General features: G+C 47.7%; 1 protein-coding gene across 1 annotated transcript; it reads right to left on the bottom strand.

The window, feature by feature from the left end:
* Positions 1 to 757: 757 nt before the first annotated feature.
* On the bottom strand, positions 758 to 24714 carry LOC122556957 (homeodomain-interacting protein kinase 4-like). Its single transcript, XM_043704193.2, has 6 exons — positions 24198 to 24714; positions 14358 to 15127; positions 7329 to 7686; positions 3804 to 3858; positions 2494 to 2590; positions 758 to 1127 (listed from the first exon to the last, which is right to left on the bottom strand). Exons 1-6 carry the CDS (start codon positions 24712 to 24714, stop codon positions 1089 to 1091), a joined length of 1836 nt encoding a protein of 611 aa, XP_043560128.1. The 3' UTR covers positions 758 to 1088.
* Between the last annotated feature and the right edge of the window lie 377 nt (positions 24715 to 25091).

The following is a 25091-nucleotide window of genomic DNA, read 5'->3' as shown; positions in this document are numbered from 1 at the left end:
CGCTTTAGGGAACATCTCCAGAACACCCGCACCAATCAACCACACCGCCCCGTGGCCCAACATTTCAACTCCCCCTCCCACTCTGCCGAGGACATGCAGGTCCTGGGCCTCCTTCACCGCCGCTCCCTCACCACCCGACGCCTGGAGGAAGAACGCCTCATCTTCTACCTCGGAACACTTCAACCCCAGGGCATCAATGTGGACTTCACCAGTTTCCTCATCTTCCCTCCCCCCACTTTACCCCAGTTCCAATCTTCCAGCTCAGCACTGTCCCCATGACCTGTCCTACCTGTCAATTTCCCTTCCCACCTATCCACTCCACCCTCCTCTCTGACTTATCACCTCCATCCCCACCCCCATTCACCTATTGCACTCTCAGCTACCTTCCCCCCACAGCTCCATACCCCCTCCCATTTATCTCTCCACCCCGGAGGCTCCCAGCCTCATTCCTGAGGAAGGGCTCCGGCCCAAAGCATCGATTTTCCTGCTCCTCGGATGCTGCCTGACCTGTTGTGCTTTTGGAGCAACAAGCTCTCAAATCATATATTTTATATTTGCCAGTCGAGCATACTGCTTTGTCCTGGACAGTGTCAAGCTTCTGCATTATTGGTGAAGTCAAGAGGAGAGTATACTGTCACACTGTCATCTGTGCCTTGTAGATTGTGGGCAGACACTGGGGATAGGGGGGGTTGGATACCTGCCACAGAGGTACGCTTTATCGATGACATTTTCAGACTCATGTACTGAGGAAGAAGAATATTATCAGTGTGAATGAGCAGTGAAAATAGGAGGACCACATGTGGAGAATAATGGAGATGGTAACTGATTTATTAGCTATGTCACCAACACCATGACTAACACACATACATATATATAGTCATTAAATAGAAAAGGATTACTTTTATATAAAAAGTGCAAATTCTTCAGCTTTCTTTTAAAAAATCTTGGACACTAGGGGCTTTTGAAATCAAAATACAGAAAGCGAGTTCCTCAGGACACGAATGATTATTAACAAGGAGTCCTCCTAACATTCGAATACCAGCAGCCCTTCGGAGCTGCCTGCAGTGTTGCAGTGATCTCCTCTCATTCTACCTCTCAGTTATTCTCTCCCCTGGGTGCAATCCAGCCTGTGTTATGAAATAATACTTGAAATTATTCCAATATTCTAAAATGCAGTTTGCAATGCCACAATAGCATGTTTATTACCATCAATGATGTGCCTTTAACACTTAAAACATTGCAGGAGGGTCCCCCATCTTTCGTGGTTCCTAGGCTTATAAATGAAGAGGGACATATTCAGAGACTTTATTTCACCTGAGCCGACTGGTGTCCGGAAATAGAAATAAAAAGATGCTGGAGTTACTAATTTCTAAAACTGGGGGCATGTATTTAATGTGAGTGGGGGAAAGCTCAAAGAAGATGTGAGGGGTACGTTTGTTACACAGAGAGTGGTAGGAGTGTGTAATTCACTAGGCGAAAGTGAGGGCTGCAGATGCTGGATATTAGAGTCAAGATTAGAGTGGTGCTGGAAAAGCACAGGAGGTCAGGCAGCATCCGAGGAGCAGGAAAAACAACTTTTCGGGCAGGAGCCCTTCATCAGGAATCCACTGCCAGGATAGGATAGCGGTGTTTAAGGGATTTTAGATAAACACATGAATATACAAGGAATGGAGGGATATGGACCAAGGGCAGGTAGAAAGGATTAGTTTAATTTGACATCATGTTCGGCACAACATTGTGGGGCGAAGGGCCTGTTCCTGTGCTGTACTGTTTGATGTTCCAACATGTCTTATAGCCTCTGAGAAAGAGAAACAGAATTAGCAAAGACCAGAGGCCATCAACATGAAATGTTATCTCTCTCTAGAATCTCCCTGGCCAGGTGAGTAATTCTAGAACGTGTCTACATTCATTTCAGGTTCCCAGCATCTGCAGCAATTTGCTTTTCCGGTTGGTTTGGATGGGAGCAAGGGGTGAAATTCTCTAACTGAACATCGAATCCTGGACGAGCTGTCCCTCTGCATGGTTTTTGCCTTTCCGGGACCCACACCAAACAATGACCCAACTAAGACCAACAACTGCCAAAATGCCCCAGTGTAACTTTGAACTACATGAACGGTTGAAAGAGAGATTTGACTTGCTAACATGAAAGTGTATATATATATGCAAGCACTAGCCTTGGGCAAGAAAGAAATCCCAGTTCACTGATCAATCATGTGGATTCAGTTCAGAATTTTTAAGAGGTGCTGTAGTATGATGTTTACTGACATCTACAATGACAGAAGCAGGAGTGTCAATTCTGAACCTTTGCTATCAATAACCTCTTGTAACCTTCTCGGAATAGTATCGGGGATCTGTAGGGTGTAGATGACAGTGAGTGTACTACAGCAGAATCAAGGCTAACATAGCTTCAGCCATAGCTGTCATCCAATCACTTGGCAATTATTTGTAAAAGGTACCACATTCAATAATATCAGTCAGGTGAAACTTTCTCACCAGCTTTAGGTCCTTTCGTTTTAGGAAGTGCTTTCCAACACTATCCTGCCTGTTGAAATCTTTCAGCGTCTGGATTTCACATTTTGCTTTGTCAGCACTGAAGAAAAACAATAATAAAAGGAGATTAAAGATTTAATTGTATGCACCAGACGCCGCAAAGTCTCAAGTCACCGGAACTCTATCCTTTCGCCGTGCTCCTTGGGTATGGAGCAAACTGAGCTGAGTGTAAATAAACGTCAGTGACATTGAGGGGGGGACACAGTTTGCAAAAATTAAACCTGGCCCAAGGCAAACAAATTGCATTGCATTTAGACTGCATGGCCTCAAACATTATTTTTGGGTTTGTGGGAATGGGGATTGGGGGAGGGAGATGGTGAGAAGGTGGTGAGGTCCACAACTTCTAGTATATTAGGCTTCAGGTATCTCACTGTGGAGCTTTGACCTACTGAATCCACAAGGAGCTTGTTATTGGTGTCATGGTGACCCTCAAAGGCCAATGCTTGGGTCAGGTCAGCTCAAGGACTTGTTGGCAGTGAGGAAATGGAGAGCCCGTGATTGGAATTCTGAGGGACCAGAAAGGCAGGGGCTGAGTTGAGTATCCTGGGGGGTCCGTGCTGTTGGTTGCTGGCTGGGTATTGGGATTTGGTGTCAGGATTTGAAAGGATGGGAAGGAACTGAAAAATCTGGCTCAGGCTGAGGAGAATGGTCATGGAGAGAGGGAGTGTCAGCATTGGGTAAGGAACTAAGCCAATCAGGACCTCAATATGGGGTCACATGGAGCATTGGAGGTGACACCTGATTCCACAATCAGTTCTCCACTTTGGGGGGGGGGAGGTGGTGTTAGCTATTCAGGCTAAAATAATCTTGGAAAGGGAACTTCAAACGCACAGTGCCAAATAAAATATGCTCTAATATCTTTTACATGCCCTGACATTTAATGTAGACAGTGAAATCTGGCTGTATCTCCTAGGGGAGCAAACACACAGATAGACTGACCCCGCAGTGAGAAACAAATATAACTATCTCACTGATATTGAAGGAAATGCCTGTTTATCTAAGAGAGCTATTAAAACACCCTTCACATGCAGTGCTTTCACACAATGAATGTGATATAATATTATAACAGAGCAACCTCAATTATTCGAACAACATGGACGGTGAGTATTTTGTTTGGATAATCGAATGCTGGATAATATTGTTTACCCGAGCAATGGGACCTTACGATCTTGTTTGGATAATCTGAAATTTGGATAATTGGTGTTTGGATAATCGAGGTTCCTCTGTGCAAAAACTTTTATCACAGCACTTACATCTCAATTCCACCTGCAGAATGGTTCTCAGTTCCAATGGTTGTGTTTCTATTTCCTAAAGGTTAGAAAGGTATAAATACAGTGTAATAGAAACATAGAAACTGGAATGTAGGCCACTGAGAGCCTGCTCCACTATTCAATATGACCAGGGCTGATCCTATATCGGAATGCCCTATTCCCATTTCCTTCCTGTATACCTTAGTGCCTTTAAAATCTAGAAAACTGAACTCAATAAAAGATTTGTCCACAGTTATAGTTCTCAAGTTGATGAGAAATTAGCTTTCAGCATTCCCTCGGTCCACCACAGATGGACAGCAGTGTGTACCATCTACAAGCACACGTCCATTCATCCGTAACAGAATAGACTCATCATTCCACAAACCTGTGAGTCCACCATTGGCCCACTCAAGGCTGAAGGTCTCCCACTCTCACACGCTGTCCTTAATGTTCACCACCCTGATAGCCCACATCCTGAAATTCTCAATGTCTCAGCCTTACAGCCGTGCAGGTTTACAGCACCACACTCCGAAAGAATCATCTGTACCCTGAGCAGACCAACAGTCTGCTTATTAATATTTTGAGAATCATATTGTGAATCCTGAAATCCACCACTAAACAAACTGTTTCTATTAATGGTTATGTAAATGCTTTAAGCCCACTGGAATTGTCTGGAATGATGGGCTTGATTTGGGACAATACACCAGAAATAACCTGCTCTATGCGAAATATCAAATCCACACAGATCAAATCGCCATTTCATGGCTTCAACATGAGGCATGCTTGGAGTTTGCCTGTGACAGCAAACACTTTCTTTGGAACAGGTCAGCTCTGTGTCACAGCGCAGGGGTACGTTTTCAGTGTGTGGCCTCAATAAACTGATTGATTCTGAATCACTGCAGTCCAGATTGTGTGAGAGTACACCTACAGTGATGTTAGCAAGGGATTTCCAGGATTTTCTCCTGATACAGTAAAGGAATGGTGACAGAGCCCTGAGACTGGATGGTGAGTGGCTCCGATGGGAATTTGTAGCTGGGGGTGTTCTAGTGCATCTGCTGCTTAGCTTTCTTGGTAGTAGAGGTTGTGAGTTTGGAAGGTGTGAATGTTGGAGTGTTGCTGGGTCGTTGCAGTATATCTTGTAGGTACTACACACTGCTGCCGCTGTGCAGCTGTGGAGGGGATGCTAAAAATAATACAGTTCCAGTCAAGTGAGTTGCTTTGTAATGGTGTCAAGCTTCTTATGGGTTGTCACAACTACGTTTATCCAGGCAGATGAAAGTGTTTCATCAAACTTCAAACTTGGGCCTTTTAGATGGCGGATAGCTTTAGAGGAACTCAGGAGGTGAGTTCCCGACCTCTGGCCTTCTCTTGTAGCCGCTGTGTGTATATGGCTAACCTAGCTCACTTTCTGGTCAATACCAACCCCCAGGGTGTTGATAGTGGAGGTCTCAGTGATGATAATTCCATTGGCTGTGAAGGAATGATGGTTGGCTTCTCTCTTGTTGGAGTTGGTCAATGCCTGACACTTGCCTGACTGTGAATCAGTTCAAGCCCAGATCTTTCTGAATTTGGACTTGGACTGTTTCAGTATGTGGTGAATGGTGCTGAACATTTTCAATCATTAGTGAACATCTACACTCTGACCTGTTGGTGGAGGGAAGGTCATTGACGAAACAGCTGCAGGTGATTGGGCCTTGGACACTATGGCTATGATGGACCAATCAGAGTGAGACCAAATGAGAGCAGTCCTGCCTGAGTGCAGCGAGATGAAGAGGCAGAACAACTGAGGCGAGATGAACAACTGTGTCGAATGATACAGATAGGGTTAGACGGACAGAAAGACCAAGTTTGTTTTCGTCACCGAGAAAGAGTTAATTGTGACACTGGATTTCTCTCTCTTCATGTAGTGTTATGGACCAGGCCAGACCCCCTCAAAGTATTTTAAGAAGGTACCTAGACCTGAACTTGTCCTTATCTTGAAGGTTAATGCCAGGTGCTGTGTTCCGGATGCAACTTGATTGGTCCAACTACCCAACGTTAATCAAAAACACAATTTATTTAAACACTATAACTAAAATACAACAAAAAAGTTAGAATAACTTTATTGGAAAATGTAACTGAATAGCAGGTATAATAACTATTACTAATTAACTGTTCTAATACAGTAACATCCCACCTACACACCCCTAAGCAAAGAGACACATTCAGACACTGATTCTCACATGCAGTTCTCCAATCCAGGAGGAAAAAACATCAGGAGAAAGTTCAGAGAGAGTAGCAGCCAGGAGGCATTCACTGAAGCTTCCAACTCTGCTGTGATCCCAATAGTTTCTGATGTTACTGAGAAACCAAAACCCAGAAATCCTGATCTGTGTGAGCTGGCCACACCCATTCAGGCTGTCTAACAAACCCGAGGCCTCAGAAACTGTTTACTCAAGTGGTCTGGGTTGACTGCTTGACTACCCCCGCCTAACTCAGTACAGGAACTGGTCCCATGGACCAATGTCATTAAGACCAACTAAGATAACCGATCCTATGATACAAAACACAGACACAGGCTCTTGAACCAAACACAACTGTGACCTTTAGAAAGATGTTGGAGATGTCCTTTGCTTGGATTCCAATTCTCTGAAATTCTCCTGTTTGTCAGAGTGAGCAGGAAACCATGTGACAAGCGAACACACAGTTTACTGAAGTCCGATCCTAGTTCCCAGGTTATTCATTCTATGATGGAAACAGCTCAGAAACACTCTAATCTTTTTCTTAAAATAAGAGTAAGTACTTCACCAAGGATCTGAACCCTTTTCAAAAAGCAGATGAATATTTGTGAAGAGAAATCGGAGCTAACATTTCAGGTCTGGTGACTCTTCCTCAGAACTGACAGGGTCACTCGACCCGAAACATTAACTCTGCTTTCTCTCCACAGATGTTGCCAGACCTGCTGAGTTTTTCCAGTAATTTCTAATTTTGTTTCTGATTTCCAGCACCCAGTGAGTGGCACAGTGGTTAGCACTGCTGCCTCACAGCGCCAGGGACCCAGGTTCGATTCCAGCCTCGGGTGACTGTCTGTGTAGAGTTTGCACATTGTCTGCGTGGGTTTCCTCCCACAATCCAAAGATGTGCAGGTCAGAGTGGATTGGCCATGCTAAATTGCCCATAGTGTTAGGTGCATTATCAGAGGTGGGGGGGTTACTCTTCAGAGGGTCAGTGTTGGGCTGAAGGGCCTGTTTCCGTGCTGTAGGAAATCTAATCCACAGTTCTGTTGGTTTTTAGATATAATTCGATATGATTTAATTATTCCCCAAGAGTAAGGGCTTATGGACTCCCTTCCTGTAATTTGTTACCTGCTGCCCAGGCTAGCCTTCCTCCTTTCCCTGCCAATATCAAATGGCCTGTTCTGTATTCCAAACCCTGCATTCCCATTAATATTCGGTGTTTCTACATTTCTGTGCTCTGATGAGCGTAACCTTTTTTTTCCCCATTGCATTCTTGCCTTTCAAATTTGTTCATTTATAATCTCATTCTTACCTTCCTGAGCTTTGCTGGAGTTACAGTTGAGTTGCTCTTTCTCAGAAACTCCAAGGGATGCTGCGTTTTCACTGTTACAGAGAAGGGGAGACCAGCTGCCAACACTTAACGTACTCCACTCCTTAGACAGAAGCAGACCACTTTCTCCATGATGGTGTTTTAATGACCGCCCTCTCTGTATAGGGACAGAGGAAACACTCTCCTTCGGCTGCTCAGTGGGAGCTGATTTCCTTGGTCTGGACCACATTCGCCCCAGCAGCTTAATGGCGTTTTGCCGTGATCGACAGTGCGATATCTTCCGCACATCACTGCTCAAATTCTTCTTCTCTTCCGGAAAAGATTTCATGTCTTGTGCCTCCTGTTGGAAATAAGAAGTTGACAAAGTGCATGACAATAGCCAGCGTGGGGAGGGGGTTAGATCGAATGCAGGTGGACCAGAGGCAACAGGAACAGGAAGGTTGGGGAGGACCAAGGCGTGAGAAAAGCACACAGGTCAGGCAGCATCCGAGGAGCAGGAAAATCGACGTTTCAGGCAACAGCCCTTCATCGGGAATAGAGACAGGAAGCCTCCGGGGTGGAGAGATAAATGATGGAGGGAAGATAGCAAAGAATACAATAGGTGAATGGGGGTGGGGATGGAGGTGATAGGTCAGAGAGGAGGGTGGAGTGGATAGGTGGGAAGGGAGATTGGCAGGTAGAACAGGTCATGGGGACAGTGCTGAGCTGGAAGGATGGAACTGGAGTAAGGTGGGGGGAGGGGAAATGAGGAAACTGGTGAAGTCCACATTGATGCCCTGGGGTTGAATTGTTCCGAGGCAGAAGATGAGGCGTTCTTCCTTCAAGCGTCAGGTGGTAAGGGAGCAGCGGTGGAGGAGGCCCAGGACCTCCATGTCCTCGGCAGAGTGGGAGGGGGAGTTGAAATGTTGGGCCACAGGGTGGTGTGGTTGATTGGTGCGGGTGTCCCGGAGATGTTCCCTAAAGCGCACTGCTAGGAGGCGTCCAGTCTCCCCAATGTAGAGGAGACCGCATCGGGAGCAACGGATACAATAAATGATATTGGTGGATGTGCAGGTAAAACTTTGATGGATGTGGAAGGCTCCTTTAGGGCCTTGGATGGAGGTGAGGGAGGAGGTGTGGGTGCAGGTTTTGTAATTCCTGCGGTGGCAGGGGAAGGTGCCAGGATGGGAGGGTGGGTTGTTGGGGGACGTGGACCTGACCAGGTAGTCACAGAGGGAACGGTCTTTGCGGAAGGCGGAAAGGGGTGGGGAGGGAAATATATCCCTGGTGGTGGGGGCTGTTCGGAGGTGGCGGAAATGTCGGCGGATGATTTGGTTTATGAGAAGGTTGGTAGGGTGGAAGGTGAGCACCAGGGGGTTCTGTCCTTGTTACGGTTTGAGGGGTAGGGTCTGAGGGCGGAGGTGCAGGATGTAAATGAGGTGCATTGGAGGGCATCTTTAACCACGTGGGAAGGGAAATTGCGGTCTCCAAAGAAGGAGGCCATCTGGTGTGTTCTATGGTGGAACTGGTCCTTCTGGGAGCAGATATGACGGAGGCGGAGGAATTGGGAATACGGGATGGCATTTTTGCCGGAGGTAGGGTGGGAAGAGCTGTAATCCAGGTAGCTGTGGGAGTCAGTGGGTTTGTAAGAAATGTCAGTGATGAGTCGGTCGTCATTAATGGAGATGGAGAGGTCCAGGAAGGGGAGGGAGGTGTCAGAGATGGTCCAGGTAAATTTAAGGTCAGGGTGGAATGTGTTGGTGAAGTTGATGAATTTCTCAACCTCCATGCGGGAGCACGAGGTGACGCCAATGCAGTCATCAATGTAGCGGAGGAAGAGGTGGGGAGTGGTGCCGGTGTAATTACGGAAGATCAACTGCTCTACGTAGCCAACAAAGAGACAGGCATAGCTGGGCCCCATACGTGTGCCAATGCCTACCCCTTTGGTCTGCAGGAAGTGGGAGGATTCAAAGGAGAAATTGTTAAGGGTGAGGACCAGTTCGGCCAAATGAATGAGAGTGTCGGTGGAAGGGTACTGTGGGGGACGTCTGGAGAGGAAAAAACGGAGGGCTTGGAGGCCCTGGTCATGGCGGATGGAAGTGTAGAGGGATTGGATATCCATGGTGAAGATGAGGCATTGGGGGCCAGGGAAACGGAAGTCTTGGAGGTGGAGGGCGTGGGTGGTGTCTCAAATGTATGTGTGGAGTTCCTGGACTAGGGGATAGGACAGTGTCGAGGTAGGTAGAGATGAGTTCAGTGGGGCAGAAGCATGCTGAGACAATGGGTCGGTCAGGGTGGTCAGGCTTGTGGATCTTGGGAAGGAGGTAGAAACGGGCAGTGCGGGGTTCCCGGACTATGAGGTTGGGAAGCTGTGGGTGGGAGATCTCCTGAGGTGATGAGGTTCTGTATGGTCTGGGAGGTGATGGTTTGGTGATGGGGGGGGTGGTGTCATGGTCGAGGGGGTGGTAGGAGGAGGTGTCTTCAAGTTGGGGCCTGGCTTTAGAGGTGTAGAGATCAGTGCGCCAGACTAACACTGTACCCCCTTTATCTGCTGGCTTGATGGTGAGGTCAGGATTGGAGCAGAGGCAGTGGAGGGCAGCGCGATAGGAAAGGATTAGAAGGATATGGGCCAAGTGCATGGGGTTAGCATGGATGGACATTTTGGTCAGCATGGACCAGTTTGGGCCGAAGGGCCTGTCTGTGTGCTGTAGGACTCTGTGACTCTAGAAGGGGTCATCAACTGTTTACAGGATAGCTGCTGGCTTATTTCAGACAATTGTTGCTATGTTTGTACAAGTAATGGGTGCTTTCTAGATCTGTTCTAGATCTGTTCTGAAATCTGCAGGCAGTGGGATGGCTGCTTTTTCACTCGAAAGGCTACTGCAGGAACCAGCTGATCCCACACAGGGGACTGCAGGGACCAGCTGATCCCACACGAGGGTCTGCAGGAACCAGCTGATCCCACACAGGGGTCTGCAGGAACCAGCTGATCCCACACAGGGGACTGCAGGGACCAGCTGATCCCACACGAGGGTCTGCAGGAACCAGCTGATCCCACACAGGGGTCTGCAGGAACCAACTGATCCCACACAGGGGTCTGCTGGGAGACATTCCCTTTGGAATACAGCCTGATGGGGAGATTGAACAGAGATTGAGCAGGAGAAGTTGCTGGAAGAGGAGAAGCAGGAGAGAGGAACTTTCAGCGGAACAATGTATCTAATCAGGAATGTTCAGGCAGAGATTCCCTTCTCGGATGTTCAATCAGGAAGACAGGGCAGCATCTTGTATCCTCCATCATATAGGGTTGGGTGAGTGAGTGGGTGGGTGGGTGAGGGGTACATTTGATCAGACAGGAAATGACAGTAGTGGCAGGGCGCAGACCCCACAATCCTCTCACCTCCATGTCGAGGGGGACAGACCCCTGACCAGCCTTCCTCCCTCACCAATCAGGGTCTTCTCTTGGCATTCCTGGTCTTTACCCAATGGTGGGTGGGTGGTCTCACTGTGGGGAACTTGGCAAGCAAACTCATGTTTACCAGCTCCCTGACTGAGTGAATCCAGTGCCAGAGTGAGGGCCTGGCCCTGGGAAGGTTTGGGGGTGGGGATGGGGGTGGGTGGGGAACCTGATGCCCACCTCCCTCCAATGACCCCCTACCCACCCACAGGCATTCAGTTTCACCTGTGTGCACCCACAATACAAACGCTCTGATGGATCTTGTGTCACCGATAGCCACCATCTCCCTGGTGGGGGAGGGGGGGGTGCGGTGGGGGGGGGGGCGCACACACAGAAATGGCCTTTGGCTTCTGATTGGTTAGTACTTCATGGGTACGTGTGACTCCTGGTGTGCCGTCAACATCCAGGACAGTGCAAACTCAGATGGAATTGTGATAAAACTGACCCCTGAGGCTCTCAAACAATGCTATCATGGCCTGCACCCTGTGAGAGAGTCCCACAGCACTGTCAGGGCAAGTGTCAAAACTCCTGCTGATCTGCTCCACAACTTCATCACCCTAGGGAGGACAATGCCTACCCCCAGCAAAGTAACATTAGTCAGGAGAAAGAGCAAGGGGAAGGTCATTTCGACAAGCCTGCTCAGCCCCAGACTGTACACGGTGAGATACCAGGAACTGTACTTCCAACTTCCCATTCACCATCCACTCCGAAACCCACCTTCCCTCTGTTGCTGACTGTTACAGCAAAAAACAAAACCTGCCACAAAATAAACATCCCAAATCATGTGTATCAATGGAATCATGCTGTAACATATCCAAATGTATAAACCAGTCACAGACGTGTATTTCCTTAATGTCAATGTCCCTTTGGTGTCCCTATCCAATGTTGCCCCAGTGGCTGTTACATAATGTGACAGCCCATCGTCTCCATGGTGATGGCTCATTAATTCATAGTGACAACCCATTGACCCCATGGTGATGGCCCATTGACCCCATGGCTGATGACTGCTCTATAATGCAGAGTAACACCAACAACATGAGCTCAATTGGGTTACAATAAAGGACTCTCCTTCTCAACCTTCCCCCTCGCCTGAGGTGTGGTGACCCGACTAAACTACTACCCACTGGCTCTCTCTAATGAGAAAGCGATCTTATGCTGCAAAATGTTTGCCTGGTATGGTTCTTATGACTGACCAGTGAAAAGCAAGTATCTCAATGGTTGTCGCCTTTCTTACTTGAACAGCTTGGAGCTCCATCATTCCCCTGCCCTGCCAATCCTCACTCTTTCCCAGGCCAGATTCTCCTCCCATACAACTCCCAGCACATTCATCAGTGCACCTTTTCAGTGTTGCACATTCGATAACGTGGTGCTAACCACTTGTTCTTCAGCTCAGTGGTACAAGGGAGCCCAGAGAAAGCATAGAACCCACTTAACCAGGGAGTTCTGGAGTTTGAGAGGTATGACTAAGGTTGAAAAGTAATTAATTAAACATTTTTTAGAATTGTATTAGCTACCATGTTGTTCAGAATCACAAAACTATAGAATTGTTACAGTACAGAAGGAAGCCGTTCTGTTTGTTGGTTGCTCGCTAGCCCTGCAAAGGAGCAATTTACTTCCTGCTACTCCCCCGGCCTTTTCCCTATAGCACTGCAGATACTTCAAATTCAGATAGTAATGCAAATTCCTCAGGAATGGCTTGATTGAATCAGTTTCCACCAACTTTCATTCCAGATCCTAACCACTCATTGTATGAAAACGTTTTCCTCAACTCCCCATTGCAGAAATCTTGTTGAGGGTGGAATACCAGCTTGATTAGATTGGATTAGATTAGATTAGATTAGATTAGATTACTTACAGTGTGGAACCAGGCCTTTCGGCCCAACAAGTCTACACTGACCCTCTGAAGAGCAACCCACCCAGACCCATTCCCCTATGTTTACCCCTTCACCTTACACTTCGGGCAATTTAGCGTGGCCAATTCACCTGACCTGCACATCTCTGGACTGTGGGAGGAAACTGGAGCACCCAGAGGAAACCCACGCAGACACGGGGAGAATGTGCAAGCTCCACACAGACAGTTGCCTGAGGCAGGAATTGAACTCGGGTCTCTGGCGCTGTGAGGCAGCAGTGCTAACCACTGTGCCACCATGCCGAACCCTAAAGTGTGCCCCCTGTTGCCTGTTTCCTGGTGTTGCCTGTTCCCTGGTGTTGCCTATTTCCCTGGTGATGCCTGTTCCCATGGTGCTGCCTGTTCCCTGGTGTTGCCTATTTCCCTGGTGATGCCTGTTTCCCTGGTGATGCCTGTACCTCTGGCGCTGCCTGTTCCCTGGTGTTGCCTATTTCCCTGGTACTGCCTGTTCCTCTGGTGATGCCTGTTCCCCCGGTGCTGCTTGTTCCTGGTGCTGCCTGTTCCTCTGGTGATGCCTGTTTCCCTGGTGTTGCCTGTTCCCTGTTGCTGCCTGTACTTCTGGTGATGCCTGTTCCCTGGTGCTGCCTGTTCCCGTGGTTCTGCCTGTTCCCGTGGTTCTGCCTGTACCTCTGGTGATGCCTGTTTCCCTGGTGCTGTCTGTTCCCGTGGTGCTGCCTGTTCCCTGGTGATGCCTGTACCTCTGGTGCTGCCCTGTTTCCCTGGTGTTGCCTGTTCCCTGGTGATGCCTGTACCTTTGGAGCTGCCTGTTCCCTGGTGCTGCCTATTTCCCTGGTGCTGCCTATTTCCCTAGTGCTGCCTGTATCTCTGCTGCTGGCTGTTCCCTGTTGATGCCTGTTACCCTGGTGCTAACTGTTTCACTGGTGCTGCCTGTTCCCCTGGTGCTGCCTGTACCTCTGGTGCTGCCTGTTCCCTGGTGCTGCCTGTTTCCCTGGTGCTGCCTGTTCCCCTGGTGCTGCCTGTATCTCTGGTGCTGCCTATACCTCTGCTGCTGCCTGTTTCCCTGGTGCTGCCTGTTTCCCTGGTGCTGCCTGTTTCCCTGGTGATGCCTGTTTCCCTGCTGCTGCCTGTTCCCTGGTGATGCCTGTTTCCCTGGTGATGCCTGTTTCCCTGGTGATGCCTGTTCCCCTGGTGACAGGTGTAGCTAGGGAACAAGATCCCAGCCGACCCGTCCCTCTAGACCAAACGAGTGGCTCAGGACAGGTGATCCAAGGAGGTGACTGTACCACATCCATTACTCACACTCAGCATAGGGGTGTGGGGGTGGGTGGGTGTGTGTGCGTGTGGTGGGGGGCAATTAAGGCACTGGAAACCTGCCTTTCTTTATACTTACAAAACATTGAGCCTGATATCTCACAAAGACTGTGCGACATTACAGCAACAATTCTGTAGGAGAATTATTTCCCAAACACACAGCATATTTGTAGATCTGAGTCAAAACGTATGGCACTGGAAAAGCACAGCAGGTCAGGCAGCATCCGAGGAGCAGGAGAGTCAACGTTTTGAACATAAGCCCTTCATCAGGAATGATGAAAAGCTGATGCCTGGATCATTGACTCGCCTGCTCCTTGGATGCTGCCTGACCTGCTGTGCTTTTCCAGCACCACACAGCACCTGCAGTCCTCCCTTTCTCCCACATTTGTAGACCAACCTGTTTCTCGAAATCATCGGCAGTTGTACCATCCAAGTCATCAGTATCTACCTGCTGATTGGCGACTTGAGGCTTTTGATGCCTATGGACCTGTGGGTATGACTCACTACTGAAGTGACAACTCTGTTTGAGTCGATGACAGCACAGAGCCTCCTTTTCATTTGGACATTCATCGTAGCGTAGAGCTGCACAGAGAGCTTGTCTTGACGCCTGGTAATACATGGTATGTTTGTATTTGGATTTGAGCTTTTTCATGGTGATAAAAGGATGCTTTAAGGCGACATTAGGGGCAGGACGTTGCCCTGGGTCGTAGGTGAGAATCTTCTTTATGAGTGACACCATGGCCATCTGATCAAATAATTCAGCTTTGAGCTCCTTGTCTGGGAACACAGTTTTGCTCTGGTTGATGGTTGCAAGCTGGTCAAGTGAATGGATGCTTCTTGTTCTGGTCTCCAGTGGCTGTAGCATGGTCTCTGCTTGATATTCGTCCACTGTTTTCAGTGTCCACTGGTAGGTGGAATTAAGTTGACGAGCTTTTTTGAAGAAATGGTGGGTTTTTCTGGCTACCTCCAACAGGTGGTCACTCGGGAGCCCCTGGGTTTCAACAATATACCTGATCTGGTCATACTCATTTGTGCCAGGGTAGATGGGCCAGCCGAGGTGCAGCTCCGCAATAACACAGCCAAGGGACCACATGTCCAACTTTTCGCAGAATGGTAATCCCAGCAAGATCTCAGGGGATCGGTAAAATCTCGACTGAATGTATGGTTCTTTGGAAGGAAAAAAAACTTTTGATTAGATTCCCTACAGTGTGGAAACAGACCCTTCGGCCCAACAAGTCCACGCCAACCCTCCGAAGAGTAACCCACCCAGACCCATTTCCCTCTGACTAATGTACCTAACACTACAGGCAATTTAACACAACCATTTCACCTGACCTGCACATCTTTGGACTGTGGGAGGAAACCGGAGCACCCAGAGGAAACCCACCCAGACACGGGGAGAATGTGCAAACTCCACACAGACAGTCACCCGAGGCTGGAATCAAACCTGGGTCCCTGGCGCTGTGAGGCAGCAGTGCTAACCACTGAGCCACCGTGCCACCCTTAAATTGTGAAAGAAGCAAGAAGCAATGAAACCTGGGGACATGTCCTATTATAATAACCGTACACGGTTATTCAAGAGTCATTTATCTCATGGAATGTTGAAATATTCTGCAAAAAGCTTTGAAACCTCAGCATGGATAGTCGAGGATGTGAGTCTCACATCCATTCCAGTTGGATCAGAGTTTCCAACCCTGCCCTGTTGGCACCAACCTGACCCATCAAATGAGCCAGAGTGGCCTCTCATGGAATCCAACTGGCCATGGCACAATGCGGTTTGACCCGCCCGGGGGAGTTTGGAGCCAGGCCGGTGGTGGAAGGAGTCCCAGTTTGCTTTTCGCTGCACGGCTGACCCCCTTTGTCCACCAGGAGAAAGTGAGGACTGTAGATACTGGAGATCAGAGTCAAGAGTGTGGTGCTGGAAAAGCACAGCAGGTCAGGCAGCATCTGATGAAGGGCGTTTCCGCGAAACATCGATTCTCCTGCTCCTCGGACGCTGCCTGACCTCCTGTGCGTTTCCAGTAACACACTCCCCTCTCCTCCGTCCTCTGCCTGCCGTTGTTGGTGGCTGCTGGGAGGTTTCACACATTGACCCTTGCCCCTGTCTGGCTGCACGATGATCTTTGGCCGGGAATGAATCCTGATATGGGCCATGAAGTCAGAGCCATCTTGTCAGATGTGGGAGTTTAAAGAGAGTTTAAGGGTTACTGCGGATTATATCTGCCATAAATGCTGTTGGATGCGAATCTTATCAGATCGAGTGGACCGGTTGGAGAGACAGATAGAAGCGATGAGGAATTTGCAACAGCAACAGTATGTGATGGATGGCAGTTATACGAAGGGGGAAAGTCTCAGATACAGTCACAGAGATGGGTTAACTCCAGGAAGGCTAAGAGAGGTCGGCACCTAGGGCAGGAGTCTTTTGTGGCTATACCCATTTCAAACAGGTATGCTGTTTTGGAAAATGTAGGAGGTGATGGATTCTCAGGGGAACGTAGCATGAACAGCCAAGTTTCTGGTATTGAGACTGGCTCTAATGCAACGAGGGGTACATCGGCTTCCAAGAGATCAATTGTGTTAGGGGATTCTGTAGTCCGAGGTACAGACAGACGTTTCTGTGGCCAGCAGCAAAAAAGCAGAATGGTGTGTTGTTTCCCTGGTGCCAGGATCAAGGATGTCTCGGAGGGTGCAGAATGTTCTCACGGGGGGAGAGGGGCCAGCAGGAGGTCATTGTCCACATTGGAACCAACAACATTGGAAGGGAAAAGGTTGAGACTCTGAAGGGAGATTACAGAGAGTTAGGCAGAAATTTAAAAAGGAGGTCCTCACGAGTATTAATATCTGGATTACTCCCAGTGCTACGAGCGAGTGAGGGCAGGAATAGGAGGATAGAGCAGATGAATGCATGGCTGAGGAGCTGGTGTATGGGAGAAGGATTCACATTTTTGGATCATTGGAATCTCTTTTGGGGTAGAAGTGACCTGTACAAGAAGGACAGATTGCACCTAAATTGGAAGGGGACTAATATACTGGCAGGGAAATTTGCTAGAGCTGCTCGGGAGGATTTAAACTAGTGAGGTGGGGGGGGGGGGGGGGGGGGACCCAGGGAGATAGTGAGGAAAGAGATCGATCTGAGACGGGTACAGTTGAGAACAGAAGTGAGTCAAATAGTCAGGGCAGGTAGGAACAAGGTAGGACTAATATATTAAACTGCATTTATTGCAATGCAAGGGGCCTAACAGGGAAGGCTGAGTTCTGAGGTTGGCTAACGTGGTGCCACTGTTTAAGAAGGGCGATAAAGACAAGCCAGGGAATTATAGACTGGTGAGTCTGACCTCGGTGGTGGGCAAGTTGTTGGAGGCAATCCTGAGGGACAGGATGTACATGTATTTGGAAAGGCAAGGACTGATTCGGGACAGTCAACATGGCTTTGTGCGTTGGAAATCATGTCTCACAAACTTGATTGCGTTTTTTGAAGAAGTAACAAAGAAGATTGATGAGGGCAGAGCAGTAGATGTGATCTATATGGACTTCAGTAAGGCGTTCGACAAGATTCTCCATGGGAGACTGATTAGCAAGGTTAGATCTCATGGAATACAGGGAGAACTAACCATTTGGATACAGAACTGGCTCAAAGGTAGAAGACAGAGGGTGGTGGTGGAGGGTTGTTTTTCAGACTGGAGGCCTGTGACCAGTGGAGTGCCACAAGGATCGGTGCTGGGCCCTCTACGTTTTGTCATTTACATAAATGATTTGGATGCGAGCATAAGAGGTACAGTCAGTAAGTTTGCAGATTACATCAAAATTGGAGGTGTAGTGGACAGCGAAGAGGGTTACCTCAGATTACAACAGGACCTGGACCAGATGGGCCAATGGGCTGAGAATTGGCAGATGGAGTTTAATTCAGATAAATGCTAGGTCCTGCATTTTGGGAAAGCAAATCTTAGCAGGATTTATACGGTTAATGATAAGGTCCTAGGGAGTGTTGCTGAACAAAGAGACCTTGGGGTGCAGGTTCATAGCTCCTTGAAAGTGGAGTTGCAGGTAGATAGGATAGTGAAGAAGGCGTTTGGTATGCTTTCCTTTATTGGTCAGAGCATTGAGTACAGGAGTTGGGAGATCATGTTTGATTAGATTAGATTAGATTACTTAGATTAGATTACTTACAGTGTGGAAACAGGCCCTTCGGCACAACAAGTCCACACCGACCCGCCGAAGCACACCCACCCAGACCCATTCACCTACATTTACCGCTGCATCTAACACTACGGGTGATTTAGCATGGCCAATTCACCTAACCTGCACATTTTTGGACTCCCGGAGGAAACCCATGCAGACACGGGGAGAAATGTGCAAACTCCACACAGTCAGTCGCCTGAGGCGGGAAATGAACCCGGGTCTCTGGCGCTGTGTGGCAGCAGTGCTAACCACTGTGCCACCGTGCCGCCCATGTTGTGGCTGTACAGGACATTGGTTCGGCCACTGTTGGAATATTGTGTGCAATCCTGGTCTCCTTCCTATCAGAAAGATATTGTGAAACTTGAAAGGGTTCAGAAAAGATTTACAAGGATATTGCCAGGGTTGGGGGATTTGAGCTACAGGGAGAAGCTGAACAGGCTGGGGCTGTTTTCCCTGGAGCGTCGGAGGCTGAGGGGTGACCTTATAGAGGTTTACAAAATTATGAGGGGCATGGATAGGATAAATAGGCAAAGTCTTTTCCCTGGGGTCGGGGAGTCCAGAACTAGAGGGCATAGGTTTAGGGTGAGAGGGGAAAGATACAAAAGAGACCTAAGGGGCAACTTTTTCACGCAGGTGGTACGTGTATGGAATGAGCTGCCAGAGGAAGTGGTGGAGGCTGGTACATTTGGAACATTTAAGAGGCATTTGGATGGGTATATGAATAGGAAGTGTTTGGGGGGATATGGGCCGGGTGCTGGCAGATGGGACTAGATTGGGTTGGGATATCTGGTCGGCATGGACGGGTTGGACCGAAGGGTCTGTTTCCATGCTGTACATCTCTATGACTCTGGCTCAGAGGCAGGGATACAACCCAGCACATCGAAGACCTCCAGCGTTAGGCATGTTGACTTTAACATTTTAAATATTAAATGTATAATGACTCCCCCAACGGTGGGATGAACAGAAACAGTGGCTACGTGGGGTGAAGAGGGTTTCCCCAAGATGTGGCAGTCTGATCGAAGCTTTAGGCTGAGAGCTGTCTCTTTCAATCTAGTTACAACACACACAATGACAGCTCAGGTCCTTTTACTGATATCATCCTGTTCGCTGCAGTTTACAGCTTCAGGAGAGAGGATGAATTCAAATGTCACAGGAAATAGCTGCATGAGTAGGCCATTCGGCCCTCCAAGCCTGCACCACCTTTTAATTTGATCATGGCTGACCATCCAATCTCAGTGTCCCACAGCCGCTTTCTCCCCATACCCTCAAATAGAGGTCACTCAAACAGCTACAACATAACTGGCTTTGCTTGTGGATTATTGATTATTCCTTTCTCGATCTGAATGATCTGATACAGAAAACCAAGTGATAGCCAATAAACCATTCTGTGAGAAACAACAAGGACAAAATAAGAAAGAGGTACAGTGAGGAAAACAAAGGGGGGTCACCAGAAAATGGAGGTGTTCAGTATTTGAGTTGCTTTTCACATGAATTACAGGAAATAAACATGCAGGTACAGCAAGCAACCAGGAAGCTCATATTACAGTTGCCTTTAATACAAACGCTTGCAGTCAAAGAGTAAGGAAGTCTTGTTGCAGTGTGAGTATACCCCTGGGTTTCTTTACTTAAAGAAGGAAATACTGGCTTGAACAGGCAGTAATTAAGGTTCTCAAGATGTAATGATTTCCTGTTCAGAAAAACTAATGAAGAGCATGCCAATCCTCTTCCGAGTTGAGATGAATGTAAGGTATTCCGTGTGAAACTGATGAAGCTTTTATCATTTCCCCGGTTGGAAAGTTTAGAATTGGGAGCGGTAGTCTCAGGAGAAAAAGGATCATCCAATCTGGGACTGAGATAAGATATGGGGCGGCATGGTGGCTCAGTGGTTAGCACTGGAGTTTGCACATTCTCCCCGTGTCTGCGTGGATTTCCTCCAGGTGATCCAGTTTCCTCCTACAATCCAAAGATGTGCAGGTCAGGTGAATTGGCCAGGCTAAGATGCCTGTAGTGTTAGGTGCATTAGTTAGAGGGAAATGGGTCTGGGTGGGTTACTCTTTGGAGGGTCAGTATGGACTGGTTGGGCCGAAGGGCCTGTTTCCACACTGTAAGGGATGTAATCTTAACCAATAAAAAAGGTTTCTCCATTGAATGAATGCAGAATCATTGGACTTTCCATGGTCAGGGAGCTCTGGCTAAATTGAGGACTACATGCAAGACTGGAGATCAGTTGATTTCTAAGCATTAAGGGAATCAAAAGATTATAGAGCAAGGACGGGAAATTGGATTGAATGTCAAAGACTGGCCATTATCTCACTGGATGACTGAACAGGCCATATGGGCTCCTGTTGCGACTTCATTTATCCTTACTGTTTTACTGGAGCAAGCATCTGTAGAACAACGCTTGGAGGAGAGGGAACCAGTCAGCCTGAAAGTCCTAATTTGGAGATGCCGGTGTTGGACTGGGGTGTACAAAGTTAAAAATCACACAACACCAGGTTATAGTCCAACAGGTTTAATTGGAAGCACACTAGCTTTCGGAGCGTCGCTCCTAAGCATTTTTTTAGATGAGAGCAAACTGAATAGAAGCAAGAAGACATGGAGTTAGTTCAGTACCTGGAACCCAGACCCTTTTCAATTTCACTTGGTTTGCACTGGGAGCTAATGAGAGTCTTAAAGGTTTTGTTTCTCCCCCAATTCAGCAATCAGGTAAACATCACGGCTTTAGGAGAGGTTAGGTTTTAATGCAGCTTTCATTCCAAGCTCTCGAGAGAAGTTGCAGGGAGTTAATTAGACATTGGCTTATTCCAGTTGTTTGAAGCTTGAGTCAGTTGTTTCCAGGAACTATAAATAAAGGCCTCCTGCAGTGTAGCCTTGTGTGCATTGAGGACTGCTTTGTGGGAGCTCAGGAGGTGACCCTTTGTTTTTCTCTTGTTTTCAGCTTCCTGTAGTTGATTTTTACTTTGGTGCTGGGGACCAAGTTCCTCAGTAAGTTTGTGCTACTGTAGTTGGAGAAGGTGCAACTTGTAAATTGCAGAGATATTTTACTGGATGGTGGGTCAGATTGGCCAAGTAGATGGTACATCCAAACCTTCAGAGGGTCAGTGTGGACTTGTTGGGCCAAATGGCCTGTTTCCACACTGTAGGGAATCTGTGATATACAGTGTATGCCAGGCAGGAAGTGTCATTGCCGGCACAGGCTTAAGCTGCAGTTATCAAAACCTGAGCAGTGTCTGCACAGCAGGGAGCTGTGTGGATAACACATGGGCTTAGGGAGGGGCTTACACTGAAGGTCAGAGAAAACCAGGCAGACGGTGCACAGCTACCGTGAGTCTGTCATGCAAGCTGGGTCTGATAGTTGTGAGGGTGATGGTTCTTCAGGAGAGTGCACAGGTTAAGAGGCCGGGGGGAGAGCTGTACTGGGAAGGAGGAAGAACAATATTGAGCAACAGGTGGAAGGGATTCCATCATCTCGGGGTCAGACAGGTATTTCTGTGGGTGTTAATGTGGCTCCAGGACTGAATATTGTCTCCCTAGTGCCTAGAGCCTTGATTGGTGATGCCTAGCATGAGGAGACATAGCTTTAAATTGAGGGGTGATAGATATAGGACAGATTTTAGAGGTAGTTTCTTTGCTCAGAGAGCAGTAAGGGCTTGGAATGCCCTACCTGCAACAGTAGTAGACTCACCAACTTTAAGGGCATTTAAATGAGCATTGTATAAACATATGTTGAAAATGGAATAGTGTAGGATAGATGGGCTTCAGATTGGTTCCACAGGCCAGTGCAACATCTAGGGCTGAAGGGCCTCTACTGCGTTGTATTGTTCTATTTTCTATGCTCTGGGGTAAAGGACATTGTGGGGCACCTGGGGGCCATCTTCCTATGGGAGGGTGTTCAGTCAACGGTTGTGGTCCATGTTGATACCAATGACTTAGGTAGGAATGACAGAGAGGTCCTGAAAGCAGATTTCAGAGAGCTAACTAGGAGATTAAGCATTAGTCTCAGGATTATTCCCAGTCCCATGTGACAGTGAGTACCAGAATTGGGTGAAGTGAGTGAGTCAAACACGTACCTGGAAAGCAGGGGTAAGAGGATGGGTGTTTGATTTTTGGGGTATGCCAACTGCTTCTGGAGTGGGTGTAAGCTGTACAAACTGGGCGGTGTACACCTGAACAGCACCAGGCTTACCCTCCCTGCAGGCAGATCTACTTCTGCTACGGGGGAGGGTTTAAACTGGATTGACAGGGAGTTGGGAACTTGACAGCAAATACACACCAGGGAATGGGAGGCAGAAACTAACTCACCCACTCTGAAAGACAGAAGAAGCAGATTTTCAAAGAAAACACAAGGAAGTGGCAGCCTGAGCAATGTATGTATTTAAATGTATGTATTTAAATGTATGTATTTAAATGTATGTATTTAAATGCAAGGAATGTAAGAACCAGGAGCAGGAGTAGGCCATCCGGCCCATCGATCCTGCTCCCCCATTCAATACGATCATGGCTGATCCTTTCATGGACTCAGCTCCCCTTCCCCGCCCTCTCACTGTATCCCTTAATTCCGTTACTGTTCAAAAATCCATCCAGCTCCACCTTACAAACATTCAGCCTCAACTGCTTCCCTGGGCAGGGAATTCCACAGATTCACAACCCTCTGGGTGATGAAATTCCTCCTCAGCTCAGTCCGAAATCTGCTCTCCCCCCCCCTTATTTGGAGGTTGTGCCCTCCAGTTCTCGTTTCACCCACCAGTGGAAACAACCTCCCTGCTTCTATCATATCGATTCCCTTCATAATTTTAAATGTTTCTATTAGATCCTCCCTCATTCTTCTAAATTCCAATGAATATAATCCCAGTCTACTTGGTCTCTCCTCATGAGCCAACCCCTTCAACTCCAGAATCAACCCAGTGAACCCCCTCTGCACCCCCTCTTGTGCCAGTACATCCTTTCTCAAGTAAGGAGTCCAAAACTGTACACAGTACTCCAGGTGTGGCCTCACCAGCTCCCTGTACAACTGCAGCATAACTTCCTGCTTTTAAACCCAACCCCTTTAGCAATGAAGGACAATATTCCATTTGCTTTCTGAATTACCTGCTGCACCTGCAAACCAACTTATTGTGATTCAGGCAGATTCACGATGTTTTACCTCAACACACGGAGGACGTGCTTCCCATTATTTCTGGACTTGCCCGTGTCGTACAGATCTCAGTGACTAGAGGAATCCTGATGAAGGGTTTTTGCCCGAAACATCTATTCTCCTGCTCCTCGGACATTGCCTGACCTGCTGTGCTTTTCCAGCACCACACACTTGACTCTGATCTCCAGCATCTGCAGTCCTCACTTTTTCCTAATAGATCTCAGTGACTGAATATATACATAGACTGAGACCCCCTCCAGGCAGATAAGTGTCATTTATCTGCCTGTTTGTTAAAGGAAAATCACCTTCATGGTTTTACACTTAAAATAAGATCTGAAGGTATGATCAGAAGTCATAAAACAAGTCGATTAGCTCCACCCCAAACTTATTCCTTGAACAACACCATCAGCACTTCCCATCGGAATAGATGTTTTTGAATGAACAGTTGTCAAAGGGGTTTAGATTAGATTACAATGTGGAAACAGGCCCTTCAGCCCAACAAGTCCATAGCGACCCGCAACCCACCCAGACCCATTCCCCTACACCTAACACTACGGGCAATTTAGTGCGGCCATTTCACCTAACCTGCACATTTTTGGGCTGTGGGAGGAAACTGGAGCACCCAGAGGAAACCCACGCAGACATGGGGAGAATGTGCAAACTCCACACAGAGAGTTGCCTGAGGTGGGAATTGAACCCGGGTCTCTGGCGCTGTGAGGCAGCAGTGCTAACCACTGCGGCCTATACTGATTGCAAGATTCCTTCATTGCTGCTCAAACTAATTGTTATTCACTATTCAAGATAAATAAGACATAGACATAGACATAGGAGCGGAAGTAAGGCCATTCGGCCCATCGAGTCCACTCTGCAATGGTTGAGTGTCCCTCAGCACTGAGTATAGAAAAACGTAAAATGAGTACGTACCTTTAATTTGCTGAATTTCAGACAATACACAGGCTGAACCAAAATCAATCACCTTGACTTTGAAAGGAAATTGAGCCTGTTCAACAAGCATGATATTTTCAGGTTTGATGTCCGTGTGGACAATAGAGAGCTCCTTCAGTTTCTGCAGAGCAATTAGAACCTGTTTGGTGATCGACCGAATGTGCTTGGTTGGCAGAGGGACAAAATTGTTTTCCCTCTGATACTCATATAAACTCTGCTCCAGGAGTTCGAACACCAGGCACAACTTGGTGTCATCATTAAAGGACTCAAAAAAACGGACAATGTGGAACTTGTCCGAATTGACAGTTCCCAGCATTCGCAGCATTTTTAACTCGCACTTGATGACTCCTTTCCGGAAGGTGTAGTTCTTGATGATCTTTATGGCCACAAAGTGGCTGGAGCCCCTTTTCCAACATTTTGCCACTTCTCCAAATGTTCCTTTCCCTAAAACAGTAATGACGTCATAGACATCAGTGTCAGAGTACATTACAGACATTTTCAAACAGGATTCCCAATGTCTAATCTTCTCAGTACTCAAATAAATCTCCACTGTCTCCAACAACAGAACCTTCAGGCATGTTCCAGTTCACTGGCTATCACTGTGATGTAAGAGGAGTCACATTGTGACCTAGGTTCACCACTCGATAACCACGTACCCAGCAACAGGAATTGTGCTGACCACCATTTGGCACCGTGAGTTCCACCGATGGTCCAATTTGAATCGCACATTGTTTTGTTCAGGACCAAGTTAAACCACCTGGAGAGGGTGCATGCAGCTTTAATCAATGTTGAAATTAACTGCAGACATCTGACTGGGGCTTAGACAGTCCAAAGGATTTGATCTCGACTGGACTGCCACTGAAGTTATAGTCT

The sequence above is a fragment of the Chiloscyllium plagiosum genome, unplaced genomic scaffold, assembly GCF_037043375.1.
Source record: "Chiloscyllium plagiosum isolate Xiang-an unplaced genomic scaffold, Cpla_swu_hap1 HiC_scaffold_16, whole genome shotgun sequence".
NCBI lineage: Eukaryota > Metazoa > Chordata > Chondrichthyes > Orectolobiformes > Hemiscylliidae > Chiloscyllium > Chiloscyllium plagiosum.
The sequence above is the reverse complement of the archived record's forward strand: the minus strand, read 5'-3'. Positions and strand labels throughout refer to the sequence as shown.

Excerpts from the sequence above, each read along its gene's own strand:
- LOC122556957 (XM_043704193.2), bottom strand. The coding sequence starts at position 24,714 with ATGTCTGTAATGTACTCTGACACTGATGTCTATGACGTCATTACTGTT. Across the intron at positions 2,591-3,803 it reads TCTGCAGGTGGAATTGAGAT|TGCTGACAAAGCAAAATGTG; the intron begins GTAAGTGCTGTG and ends GTTTTTCTTCAG. Across the intron at positions 1,128-2,493 it reads AACGAAAGGACCTAAAGCTG|GCTGGATTGCACCCAGGGGA; the intron begins GTGAGAAAGTTT and ends TTCATAACACAG.